This window comes from Pholcus phalangioides, unplaced genomic scaffold (assembly GCF_987345545.1).
Source record: "Pholcus phalangioides strain wild (caught in Gottingen) unplaced genomic scaffold, Ppha-v1.0 ptg000017l_1, whole genome shotgun sequence".
NCBI classification, from domain to species: domain Eukaryota; kingdom Metazoa; phylum Arthropoda; class Arachnida; order Araneae; family Pholcidae; genus Pholcus; species Pholcus phalangioides.
This window is the reverse complement of record NW_028301610.1, coordinates 520,142-534,794: the sequence shown is the minus strand read 5'-3', so window position 1 is coordinate 534,794 and position 14,653 is coordinate 520,142. Positions and strand designations below refer to the sequence as shown.

The window sequence follows — 14,653 nt, the reverse complement described above, 5'->3', positions numbered from 1 at the left end:
TGGATTTCCTATATATCGTATCTCATTTGCTGTCTGAAAAATTATTCAATGGGAAGTAGTGTTTCTTCCATTCGAGCGTCAAGACAGCAGCAAATACAATAGTAAAGTACCGAAAGTTCATACTGTTCGGAAATTTTGGAGAAATAATCAATAAAATAATAAGTCGATAATATTGATTATCAGGAGGAAAATACAATACGAACAAACTTTTTTTTTTGTCAAGCAAAGTCATAATCGGAAACCATTACAATAAAAACCTGTTCTGTTTTAAAACGTAAATTTCTAAAGATTTGTTTTTTGTAAGCTATACAAGAATCTGCTAGATCTACCTGAAATTGATCGCTTGTGGACTGGTTGGTGTATTACACAAAAATCAGGGTTATATATATTATAGAACAAATCTAAATTTTCATTATGCCTCGATCTTCCAGCTCCACAATTTTCAGCTGCAATGAAACGTTTTCCCGTGTCAATTTAGCGATATGTGATTGATGATCAGCCAGAGATTGATCCATATTAATTAGTCTTGCATCAAAATTGCCCATGCGAACTTTGATACCCTTATTATTAGAGCTTTCCAAATTTATTATACGGTCCCATAAAGCATTAACATTTTTAGAAATAGACACTAGTTTGGTATTTGTGTTCATATTTGTAGAGATAAATGTAGCGGGAGCTATCAAATTGGTTTTAAGTTTTCCTACGATTGAGCTAATTTAGCTGTAATTTTTTCCAAGGTGGTGGCACCTTCACCATCACGACTGCCATCTTGGATGAAAGTTTACATACTGTCCCACTGATTATCATCACTAAATGTTGATGTTGGAATAACAAGGAGGGAAAAAAGTTCAAAAACAAAAAAAACAAAACAACGTGACTTGCTAAAGCGAAATCAGTGTTGCCATCCACATTCCTTAATCGCAAGGAGTTGTTATAACAATGGGGTAGCGTTGTTTTCTGATGCTATCCTATGTCGAGTCCACCTGGTCATAGTATCGCGAAGAATTAAACAAGTTCGCATCAGAGCGACGAATGTATTTGTTCCTGTAAGTTCTGCAGTGGAAAAGAAATTAAATCTTGCTGATGCGCTAATAATTGCAATATCCCCCCTGCTATGAAATTTAAAGACTTTAAATAACTTACCTTGAACAGCTGTAGTAATCAGAAAATCCTGTATATCTGCAATTCATACTCTCGTCACCAAAAAAAGAAATTCTAATTTCTTTCGTCATGTCTGAAAATATTCGAGAAAATTTTTTTCTGTCAAAAGTCGAAAGGTATAAAATGTATACGTAACCTAATATTTAAAAATTAATACACGTCCGGTCCAGTTCAGTCAACTTTTAACACACACACACAGCAAGGTTGTTTCTCTGTCTATATTCACATCAAGTCCATTAATGTGGATATGCTCAATCGTTTGAAACTGACTGCAGCTCTCACACTGGTGATCATTTTTGAGAATTGGCAAACAAAAAGACTTCAGAAAATGAGTATGCTCAGCTGACTGATGAAATTTAAATTATCAGTAAGAAAAAAAATCTTCAATTAAAAAAATATTGCCTAAAACTTTTACTTCCATAATCTTTACCTGTGTAATATTGAATCTCGAATTTGCAATGGTAAAAGAAACTAAAAAATTAGTAACTTGAAATTAGTAACTTCTAAATTACTGTTTCATTTTTACTAATTTTTTCATTTCATACCTGTTACTTTTGATTGACGCGAAACCCTATTACTCTCACTTAGAGTCCGCGCTATCCCCAGCAACCTTCAGTCAGTTGCCTAACAAAATGAACATATAATTTCAGGTGAAGTTTGAAGTCAGGTGAACATTGCGACATTTAATTTCAAAACCTGTATAACGTGTGATATGGTGTGGAAGTTTCACTACTCATACTCCAGGGGTTGTGGTGAATTTTTAAATTTTTTGCTTCAATGTCATGTTTGTGTTACCGGTAGTTCGCACGGATCCCCGAGTTATATCCTCGTTGCGTGAGCTGTATTCTTTATGCTCTGGATTTTTAATTAACATTTTCTCAAGCAGTTGGGACGTCCATGAATACTGACAGACCGAGCTGCAGTTTTCCCGACAGGTTGCGCTCTCTGTGTGAATAATTGCAACTATCATACACAATGGTGGAACAATACACTAGACACCTGTCATAATCTCTGGCAATTTCCCTAAACCTGTAAATATTTTACAGACTAGAAGTTATAAAAAATTTCACTCAGCTAATAAAATATCTGCTGTATAGAGATCAAAACAGTAATTTGCAAATTTCGAAGAAATCGTAGAGGTTCCAACACAAGAATTGCTAAATCGTTAAGTGGAGAAGTGCGTTTGTATGTACAGGGTGATTATAAAAAAACTATCCCGACATATGGGCCCCTAACTATCATACCATTCACAGAAACTGAATGAAATTTTGGCATAAGGTATTTTGATGTATGCGCTCAAGAATGATATGGAAAACAACAGTGTCACTCTAACACTTACGGTTACAGTGAGAAAATTTCGAAAATATCAAATGGCAACACCAAGTTTTTTGTATTGAAATGAGATCTCCATTGTGAAAAACCCTAAATAGCGTTCGAACGGCAACTGTAGCATGAAAATCACCGGCGGTAGATAGGCTAAAAGTGAGGACAACCAATAAGGACAGAGAAGCAGCATAAAATAAAGCATTTTATTGTGTTTCACAAATTTTCCACATGACCTTCACACACGATGACACTTTGCATGCGTCAGATGGTGGATAGCACTGCAGCACGTACCATGGCAATAGGAATCTCTTACAAATACAAAGGAATCTCTTGAATCGCAGTTCTGATGGCATCTTTCAAATCAGATGCAGTTTGCGGACGAAACTGATACACTTTGGATTTTAGATATCCCCACAGCCAGAAATCCATTGGTGTGAGATCAGGAGACCTTGGTGGCCACGGAAACGGGAAATGACGGGAGATAACTCTGTCACCAAACTGTTGACTTAAGACACGTTTGACTGAAGACCCTACATGTGGAGGAGCGCCATCTTGCATCTATACAAATTCAGATAGAGCATTTTGCCGTTGCAATGCGGGAATCGCGTAACGAGTTAACATATCCAGATAGCGAACACTCGTTACTGTACATGTTTGCAGATCACCGGCAGTAACCTCTTCAAAAAAAGTAAGGGCCGAGGATGAACGTACTCGTTATATCACACCACACAGTCACTTTTTCCTCGTGTAATGGACGTGCAAGCACATCATGTGGATTATTGTCTGCCCAGTGCACACAATTTTTCGAATTCACGTTACCAGTTAACGAGAAATGCGCCTCATCTGTCCACAGAATGCGTAAAGGCCAGCTGCTATCTTCATCGTACCGGATAAGGAATTGATTCGCAAAATCCAGCCGTAATTGATAGTCTCCCGCTTCCAACATCTGGACACGCTGGAATCGATAGGGAAACATGTTTAGAACAGAGCGCAGAATCTTGCGGACAGTTGAATTCGGCAGATTCAGAACACGTGAAACACCGCGTGCACTTGCGGGACGAACTGTGCTTATCGTCTGATGAACTTCTGCAACAGCTTCCAAGGGAACGGCAGGTCGTCCAGACCGAGGTCGATCGCATGTGCAACCAGTTTCTTCAAATTTATGAATCAAGTCCCGTACAGCTTTGACAGTGTACGGGGCCTCGCCGTAATCCATGGTTTCTGCGGTAAACACGCAATGTCTCTGCGGCATTTTGTCCATTCAGGTAATAAATCTTTACGATTTCCCCACGTTTTTTCCCTGAAAGCGGCATCTTGTTCGGAATGGCAGAAAGCAACATACGTGGCTCGCATTTCGCAGTGCCTTTTCTTTCACCTAGCGTGACGACGTCAGTCATGACTGTGTCTTACGTAGAACCCGAAATTTGCATTTCTTGGTTTCTTCCCGTTTTGTGGAGGACTAATCAGGCTGGGATCTCAGCCGAAGAAACGGTGTGACGAATGAAACGAACATTAATGCTCTGGTGCACGGCAAAGTCCTTTTTACTTTTTCCTTGCCTAGCTTCGGGGATTTACGTGCTACAGGTGCCATTCCAACGCTATTTAGTGTTTTTCAGTATGGAGATCGCATTCCAATACAAAAAACTTGGTGTTGCCATTTGATATTTTCGAAATTTTCTCACTGTAACCGTAACTGTTAGAGTGACACTGTTGTTTTCCATATCATTCTTGAGCGCATACCTGAAAATACAGTACCTTATGCCAAAATTTCATTCAGTTTCTGTGAATGGTATGATAGTTAGGGGCCCATATGTCGGGATAGTTTTTTTTATAATCACCCCGTATAACATACAAGCTATAACATTAGCTTGTCATTTATACGGTAAAAGCCCGAAGTCGAGTGGAGTTGGCAAAAGCCAGAAATACGCTTGAAAACGTATACATTTCGGGCTTTTACCAAGCATTTCGATAAAAGCTGACATTTATTAACTTCAATGAAAATTGGTAAAAATACGAATTTTCTAATTTTCATAAATTAGAAAGCTTGTCATTTATCAATCACAACAATCCTGATGCTAATCAAGATCATAATTAGTGAAAATTAAATTAATCAAATTCGTGAAAATTAGTAAAAATGCAATTTCTATAATCTTCATAAATTTGAAAGCTTGTCATTTATTAATCTTAACGATCCCGATGCTGATTGAAATCATAATTAACTAATTAGTCATTCAAATTCGTAAAAATTAGTAAAATTGCGAATTTTTATAAATTTGAAAAGCTATTTGATAACCAGGCTCGGTAGGGGGTTCGACAGTAGCAATCTGTAAAACGATGGTGGCCATGGGACGATATGCTCGCGTGATATAAATTAGAGCTTGTCTTTGAATCACGTCCATCTCTGACATTTGCCAGGAACCGAGCAGAGGGGAGAAGAAAACCAGATGGGAGTTGCAAGGGTAATCTTTCGATACAGTACAGTTCTGTGGAACGTAGAGGGTGTTCTTTTTAGATTACGATGGTATCTCCACTCTGCACCCAATAATCGTCTGAAATGATCCAACGTAGTGGTCTTTTTTATTAAGTAATGTGCGCGTGCTAAAAAAATTAGCTTTTGTTTGCGAACCATATTTCTAAAATTTTGAGACCTTTTTCGGCAAACTTAATTCGTTCCCGGTTAATTTTGATAGTGAGACACTTTTTCCTCTTGTTTTGTCAGAGAACTGATGATTTGGATTGTTCCACTTGCAGATCATTTTGTTGTAATCATTCGGAGATCTGTGTCATCGCAGCGTTGGCAGAAGCTGTAATTTCAGTGGGTTCCTTAGCAGACACCAAAAGCAGGTAGTCATCGGCAAAGGCTTATGCTATGACCCCCGGGACCCACTGGAGTCGAATACTGACTCGAATGCAGTATTCCAAAAAGCGGGTCCACTACATGAGATGTGGGGGCAACCTCAAACCTACGTCTTGGATGTTGGTGCTGTACTTGTGTTAAGAGTTATGATGCGTACCGAGAAAATGTCCCACAGAATTTTTCTTAGCTGAAGAGGAATAGACATCTATCAGCTATTACCTCATGACGCACCCAATTGAAAGCTCTCTTAATGTCGAGGGAGATAACGACAATGAGTAAATGTTCCTTCCTCCTATTCTCAATCTGTTCCATTAGATGATGAAGGACATCATCCGTTGAGCGACCCATACGAAGACCAAATTGAAGAGGATGAAGGAGGCCGTCCCGCTCAACATAGTAGGAGAATCTTTGTATAAGTAGTTTCTCGAGCACCTTTCTCAAATTGGAAGCAATTCAACCTAGTGAGTTGTGCCGGAAGCCTATCGTCGCCAAATTTTGCACATATACCAAACAGGACCGGGATTGAACCGTAGGCTACTTTAAAAGTTCGTCAGAGCTGGGCAAAACATCGTCGGGCAAGAATCCTTTGCTGGTTCCTGGGCCCCAACAGTCACTTTTGGAATGTTTACGTCACTTATGCTGTCCACTCGTTCATTTTTTCTTTCATGTTTTTTTCGGAGGCTTTAGCCAAGAAGCTTTCAACACGTGGCCCACTGCTGGCCCCCACATGTGGCCTTCGAAGCTTTTTGCTGTGGCCCGCCAACGAAAAATCTTACATGGTTACAGAATTTATTTAAATGCTTGGGAAAAAACCCTTGATGAAGGAGAGAGGGTATTCGAGAGCATTCATCGCGTGTGTGGGAATTCCACCTGTGATAAGTTTTTAATTTTTATATTGTTCGTTATGTAAAAATTAGATTCGCGCGAATGGGAAGTTAAGAACGAAAGAAGTATTGTGCTTGTTTGGTATTATTTCAAATCCGTAGACAAGCTATCGTTATGGAAGCAGTTATCGATGAAATAAAAAAATCTTGTTATGTCTTTGAGTGGTTTGCCAAATAAAAACTGTGACATCTTTGCAAACTCTTTTACTGAATGATAAAAGTTATGATAAAACGATGACAAATATGTGAGATGAATTTTCTTATTTATAGTCGTTATTATCATAATTTATGAGTTTAAAATACAGTAATTTCAATCATTGATTTCAATAAAGACTAAAATTAAAGTTGGCTTCATTGAAAAAACCGGAACCTTTTTACAAAAAAGTCGGCATAGCAAAAGTTACGTGAAAATATGGGAATGTCCCGAGAAATACAGGACAAATGGTCGCTTTACTCATACCTCTCAGTTCCGCTGCAAAAATGTCCCAAACATTTGCATTAACCTTTGAACCGGCTTAGGGGTTGATTTGTGAAAAATCCCTTTTTCTAGTGAGTCTACACTAAAGACGAAAATACTGACCACTACACAAATTTTATATTTTTCACTTCAGCGGTTTCGGCTCGGCATGATTTCTCTATATAACCTTTGATCTCCTGTGGGAAATCGGTCAAAGCCGACCACAGAATCAAGGTCGTCAAGTATACACAGTTAGTTGGTTTTGGAACGCGCTGATGAATGGCCGCGCTTGTTGTTGGGAGACAAAGTTTTATATATTAATTTACTATGTAATCCTGCCGTATACATTTTAAATAAAAGATATTTTTATAAAAAGTGTCGTCACTCCTCCTGCCATCCGCCACCAATAAATGGTGACCCGGACGTTGATTTGAGTCTCAAATATTTTTTATACTGCGCTACCGATATATATTTTTTGATATTTTTTTATCGCAAATCTCACTATGGATCAGGAACCGAGTAATGTCAATAGAGTAGTTGTCAAACTCCCACAGTTCTGGCGTTCAAATCCATCGTTGTGGTTTCTGCAACTCAAGTCGCAATTCACTCTCGCTGGATAAACGGTGGAGATCACAAAATTCCATCATGTCGTGGGGGCATTGAAACCAGACGAATTGGCCGTGGTTGGCGACATGCTTGCTAGTCCTCCCGCTGTGACGCCATACACAGCTCTGAAAGATCGCTTGTGTGCCTAGTACGTAGATACCGAGGTTCACCGTCTCAAGGACTTTATTTCCGGCCTGCAGTTGGGTGACAAGAAACCCTCTCGGCTGCTTCTCGAAATGCGGAGACGACCTGCTAAAGACTTTGTTCCTGCAACGCTTGCCAACTCATGTCCAGCAAATAATGGCGATCTCCGGCGACACGCTGGACAAACTAGCAGACATGGCCGATGGAATCATCGCGGAGTCCGACAACATTACCATCCAAGCAATATCATCAACTGGCAGTTAGTTAAAGGACATGCTGCATCAAATCACTTCGCGTTTGGACGACTTAGAAGTTCAGTTCCAGCCTCAGCCTCACCGAAAGAACTCTCGTCGCCATTCCAGATCACGATCTCGCAGCCGAAATCGCAGTTTCGCCGAAGGACAGTGCTGGTATGACCGACGCTGTGGAAACAATGCCCATAAATGCTCCAAGCCATGCAACTTCGCTCAGGGAAACTAGCACGGCCGTCACTCGGTGCATCGGGTGGCGGCACATCAAATATTCAACAATTGCAACTCTCAGATACGTCCTCCGGCCTGCATTTTTTACTAGATACTGGCGCTGATGTATCTGTACTGCCACTACGCAAAGAAGATTCCCGACGTCAACCAGACAAGCTTCAGTTGTTTGCTGCCAACGGGACTGTCATCAATACCTTTGGTCAACGACTGTTAAAGCTTGACCTAGGACTTCGACGTGCATTTCATTGGTCATTCATCGTTGCTGCCATTTCACGTCCAATCATTGGATCTGACTTTCTGTGACATTTCGGACTGTTCGGCGCGGTCAATTAATCGATCTACTCACTAAGCTTCGTTCGCGTTGCAAGACTGCTGGGGCGAACGTACCATCCCCAGCAGTGAAATCATCCGGGACAATAGCGAATTTCATCGAATTCTCACCGAGTTCCCTGAACTGACAGAGACTGTTTAATGCTGCTAAGCATGGCGTCCAACATTGCATTGAGACCAAAGGCCCGCCAGTTACATCAAAACCTCGCAGGCTACCACCGGATAAGCTGCGTGCAGTCAAGAGGGAATTTGATCATCTAGTTGCCCAAGGAGTCTGCTGACCCTCTCAAAGTTGCTGGGCAAGCCCACTGCACATGGTACCCAGGTGCAACGGAGATTGGAGACCATGCGGCGACTATGCCTGGCAGATATCCCGTTCCGCACATCCAGGACTGTCTTCAGGTGCTAGAGGGGAAACAAATATTTTCCACCCTAGATCTCGCAAAAGCTTTTCATCAAATCCCTGTGAGACAAGATGATATTCCGAAAACAGCCATAACAACATCTTTCGGGCTGTTCGAATTTCTTTTCATGCCTTTCGGACTGTCGAATGCAGCTGCAACATTCCAGAGGTTCATATACATGGTGTTGCAGGGTTTCACCTTTTATGTACCGTATTTCGACGATGTTCGTGTGGCATCTACAAACGCTGAAGAGCACAAGGAACATTTGCACCAATTATTCTAACGCTTTTCCGAATTTGGAGTTCCCCTCAACGTTGCCAAATGTGTTCTGGGGCAACCATCAGTTAGATTTTTGGGTCATATGATCTCTGCAACCGCCGTGCACCTCTTCCAGAGAAGGTGTCGGCCATCGCAGAATACCCAATGCCAGACCAAATCAAAGAGCTCCGACGATTTTTGGCCCTCCTCAATTTTTATCGTCACTTCGTTCCAAAAGCAGCAGAGACGCAGGCACTCCTGCATAAATTTCTCGAGGGTGCCAAGAGAAACGACAAGAGGAAGATCGCTTGGACCAAAGAAGCCGATGAAGCATTCCTGAAGTCTAAGCGGGATCTGGCAGATGCAATAGCTTTGGCATTTCCAGTGGCAGGAGCATCTTTCGCTATTGTGGTAGATGCTTCCGATGTTGCCATGGGCGCAACTTTGCAACAACGTGTGTCAGGATCTTGGCAGCCACTTGAATTGGGTACTTCAAGAAGTTATCTCCTGCACAAAAGAATTACAGTGCCTATGATAGGGAGCTGTTGGCCGCTTACTCTGCTATCAAATATTTCAGGCACATGGTTGAAGGTCATCCATTCGTCCTGTATACGGATCGAAGCCTCTCATATATGCCTTCAGCCAGACTACTGACAAGTGCTCACCTCGTCAGCTTCGACACCTCGATTTCATTGGTCAGTTTACCACTGACATCCGACACATCAAGGGTGCAGAAAACATTGTGGCAGATGCATTGTCTCTGATATCCATATCTACCATGGAGACACCATCTCCCACCGACTTCAAACGAATGGCAGAGGAACAACTCAAAGATGAGGATATTCAGCAACTACTCACCAATCCTTCATCTACTTCCTTGAAGATCCACTCTCTTCCTGTTGAGGAATCAAAGCTTTAGCTGTACTGTGACGTCTCTACAAGGTCGCATTCGACCACTGGTTCCATCCTCCCTGCCTTGCATGGATCGTCACATCCAGCAGGAAAACTAATTTTCTAACTCTTTTTTTTACGGCCTCTGTAAAACTAATTCAAGAGCGTTTCGTGTGGCCCGTACTGAAGGCTGACGTGACCACTTGGGCACTTACATGCATTAACTGTCAGACGTCTAAAGTTAGTCGCCATACAAAGAGCCCACATGGGGAATTTTCACCACCTGATGCCAGGTTTGAACACGTTCATATTGATATTGTAGGCCCTTTGTCTCCATCGGAAGGCTACAAATATTGCTTCACCTGTGTGGATCGCTTCTCTAACTGGTCTGAAGTTCTGCCGGATAGTTCTGCTGACACTGTGGACAAGGTTTTCTATGCTGGATGGGTTGCTCGGTTCGGTTCACCTAACAGAATCACCTCAGATCAAGGTGTCCAGTTTGAATCTTTTTTGTTCAAAGCTCTAACCAAGTTCTTGGGACCAATCGCCAGAGAACCACATCATACCATCCAGAAGCAAATGGTCAAGTAGAACGCTTCCATCGAGACCAATCTATTAAGTCTGCTAACAGTACTTCCTACGATTCTATTGGGGTTTCGAGCCGCCTGGAAGGAGGACGTGCAAGCTACAACTGCGGAAATGGTGTATGGTGCGACACTTCCAGGAGAGTATTTCGTACCTAATCATCATCACCCAGATCCATCAAGCTTCGTTGATCAGTTAAAGACCACCATGGAAAATTTGAGCCATAGACAGGCTCTTCGCCACGGAAAACGCGCTGTTTTTGTCAGCAAGGACCTGCTGTCCTGCTCATATGTTTTCCTCCGCACGGACAGAGTGAAGAAAAGCCTAGAACCTCCGTACAAGGGACCTTACCAGGTGCTGTCAAGATCGGAAAAGGTGTTCCAAATACTAATAAAATCTGTAAGCGTAGACAGAGTCGAACCGGCTTACATCTGCGGTGATGACCTGCCCTTCAATGCCCACAAGCCTTCCAACGATCAGCAGGCAACAGCAACAACTTCAAAGCATCAGCAGGCAACAACAACAAAAACTTCAAAGCATCAGCAGGCAACAACAACAAAAACTTCAAAGCATCAGCAGGCAACAACAACAAAAACTTCAAAGCATCAGCAGGCAACAACAACAAAAACTTCAAAGCATCAGCAGGCAACAACTTCCAAGCATCAGCAGGCAGCCAATTCAAAAAGTCAACAGACTCCCAGTCACAAGGACCAACCTTTCATGACCACCCGCTCGGGTAGACGGGTCAGGTTTAGGTTGCCCTGCAAGTAGTTCTCTCGCTATCGCTGGCGTGGGACTTTTGGGACCTTTGGGGAATCGGTCAAAGCCCACCACAGCATCAAGGTCGTCAAGGATACACAGTTAGTTGGTTTTGGAACGCGCTGATGAATGGCCGCGCTTGTTGTTGGGAGAGGAAAGTTTTATATATTAATTTACTATATAGTCCTGCCGTATACATTTTAAATAAGAGATATTTTTATGAAAAGTGTCGTTACTCCCCCTGCCATCCACCATCTATACCCCCCTTATGAGCCGAATTTGGGAAAATTCTTTCTTAGTGAGGCGTTATGTCATAAAATAAAACTACTGACCAAATTTAATAAACATAGCTTCAGTGGTTTCGGCTCGGCGTGATTTTGGTGTGTAACCTTTGAACCCTCTTATGACCCCCTTAGGATTCGAATTTCGAAAAACCTCTTCTTAGTGAGTCTTTACGTCATAAAATAAAGCCACTGAACAAATTTCATGTTTATAGCTTCAGCCGTTTTGGCTCGGCGATGATGAATCAGTGAGTGAGTCAGTCAGGACATGTTATTTTATTTGTGTAGATACTGCAATAACAATAATAAATCAAAGTAATAAAGATATTAGCATAAAAAGTTAGAAAATGAACAAAAAATTCCAGTTTAACATATAAGATTAACATGTAGCAAATGTAATGTAACATGTAACACTGACAAAAATTTAGAAATAAAAACAATCATATATAAGAATGTAGTCTTTTTTTTACGTAATAAAAAAAAAGTAGCGGACTGAGGAGCCGTGGTACAACACGTTCCATTAGGCAACGAGTCCACGGCACAGATCATTTTATTAACAATAATCATGCCAGAATCGTTGTTGAAAATGAGTATTAAAAAAAAATAAAAGAAAACATTATATAATCACATTTAACCACTTTACGATCAAAGGACATAATATTTCACCCGAACGCCAGTGGAATGAATTTAAACAAGTTCGCTCTGTTTTCTTTTTTCACTCCTGATAATCCCGAAGCTTTATAGCAATCTTAATTTTTTTTTTCCTTTTGGTTTTATGTGTACCCTAATAGCAATTTTTTTTATTACAGCATTTTACACAAATAATATACAGCATTTTTCACAAATGATGCATCTTTCTTATCTTTTATACTGTCTTAATCTTTTATTTGTTTTTTTTGCTCCCTTTTTCTAATATGCAGTTAGGTTAATACAAAGTTACTATATTCATTGCCGATTCGTCAAATAGAGAGCAGCCGAACTTCTTGCCAGTTCACTTGTATTGCCTTTATTTTATCTTACTTTTCTAATCACTTTTATATTTTGCATATCCGATTCTATACCTTTAATCCCTGAAATTCATGGTAAGACATTTGACGTAGACATTTAGCAAGACATTTGACGTATACATTTAGCAAGACATTTGACGTAGACATTTAGCAAGACATTTGACGTAGACATTTAGCAAGAGTTTTGACATGACAAACTTTTGACATGAGTTTTGTCATGACAGACTTGACTTGACAATAAGTTCAACAATGTGTATATAGGGTGGTTACCATATTGATCACCAAATAATTCACACGTGATCCCTTGTAAAAAACTGATATGGGAAAGTGTTTTCAGTTCTTTCATTTGACCCATAATTAATGAGTTATAACGCTTAAAAAATTGATAACGTTACTTTATAATCCTGCCAAATTCACCAAACGTACACCAAGCGCACGACTTGGTGTTTTTGAAGCTGTAACTAATTTCATTAATTCTAAGAGAAATCGAGAAACCTAACCATTTTTTTCCCTTGCTTTCAAAGCTTTCAAATTTTTAAACGATCGTTATATCCAAGAATAAAAATATTTCAGCTTTGTGATCAAAGTTACCCAACGTTTGTTGTTCATTTGAATGAATGAAGTACGATAACAATTTTGAAGTGAGATTTTTTTCCCGTTCCAATTTAAAAGTTTTCAAGGATTTACAAACATGTTGCATCACGACTTTGGATTGTAATTCTGCAACACAATTAGCTTGTTAAATGATATCGGTCACAGTTACAAACTTTCATGACAAAGTCTAACAAATACAGTTTAAAATTCTTACGGAATCTCATTTATTGTATTAGTGTGTGCATGAAACAATATTAAAAACCATATTTATAAGAACAAACAGTACAGAGATGGCTTTCATTTTGAAAATTAAGAGCTAAGGAAAAAGGGGCATGATTTTTCGGAAAAAAAGAGAAACGAAATATAAGAGCATTTCAAAGGGACTACAAAATTAGTAGCACTTAGGGCGGCGAGAGCCTGAAGTCCGTTTCTGCTAAGAGGTGCCCGGGTCAACAGCTCTCTTATAAATACACCCCCGAGTGAAAATTCACTTGAAAAAATGACCCAAGTTCTGAGCGAATCATGCAGGCTGGAATGAATTTCGAAGTCGTGTCAAAAATCTTTCTTATAATAAGGTTAAGTAAATTTATTAACATTTCAGCGCGATAAAAATCAATTGCAGTCACAAGGAAATTAAAACTATTCGTTACTACATATATAATCATTATGTGACTCGATGAATAATCAATAGAAAAAAAATGTAAAACCACTGCTTCTAGACAAAAATGGAAATCTTGTACGTCAAATACGTAAGCGTACACGTGTGTGTAGGCAAAGCCAGTAGAGAAACAGGCTTTATAAGCTCGCGTAAGTGAAGACGCATTTCGTTCGCTAGCACAACTCGGCCAATTTCTTGGTGTTATTTTACACCAATCGGTTAATTTCAAATTGTAACAGTAAAAATGAGTAACCACCAACGTTTAGATGATGGAATGAGGTGGCGAATTGTGGGGAGGCTAGAAGCAGGCCAATCCAGATTTGTAGAGACAATGATGCTGTGTTCGAAATCACCGGAGTGGATTTGTGTGGTCCTCTATTCCTGAAGAACAACACAAAATGCTGGATCGTCTCTATACTTGCGCAGTATATAGGGCTATTCATTTGGAAATAGTCACTTCCTTGAGCACAGAGGCTTTCATCCAGTCATTCCGAAGGTTCATCGCAAGAAGAGGTAGACCCTCCGTGGTCTATTCGGACAACGGCACGAACTTTGTAGGAGCCAGTAATTCTCTGAAAAGCCTTGATCGGAATGTAGTGTAGACTGATCTTGCGCCTATTATGGGAGTTCATTCTTCCTACTGCCGCCTGGTGGGGGAATCTTATTCGTTCCATCAAAGAGCTCCTCCTGCGAGTCTTCGGATGTGCGTCCCTCAGCTACGAAGAGCTATTAACGCTCGTGTGTGATGTGGAAACCACAGTCAACAGTAGGCCTCTTATGTACATATCAGATGGACCTGAGAAAATGCTTCCTCTGACACCCGCCATGTTCCTCCAGCTGATAAGGGAAGTCGGTGTACCTGACATCGACACCATCGATGCCAAATCCCTGAGAGTGAGGATCAAACACTGCTTCCGTCGGGAATACCCGAGCCAACTCGTGCAACGTGATGGTGAGAAAAGCAGCACA

General features: G+C 40.6%; 1 protein-coding gene across 2 annotated transcripts in view; it reads right to left on the bottom strand.

Annotated features, from left to right (window-relative positions):
• The window catches only part of LOC149072088 (uncharacterized), a 265,882-nt gene that overhangs the window by 70,548 nt on the left and 180,681 nt on the right, over positions 1 to 14,653 (bottom strand). For both annotated transcript variants that reach the window (XM_089246588.1, XM_089246589.1), the window contains exon 3: positions 1,144 to 1,234. In XM_089246588.1, coding sequence (XP_089102714.1) covers positions 1,144 to 1,234 — 91 coding nt within the window. The remainder of the gene's footprint in view (positions 1 to 1,143; positions 1,235 to 14,653) is intronic.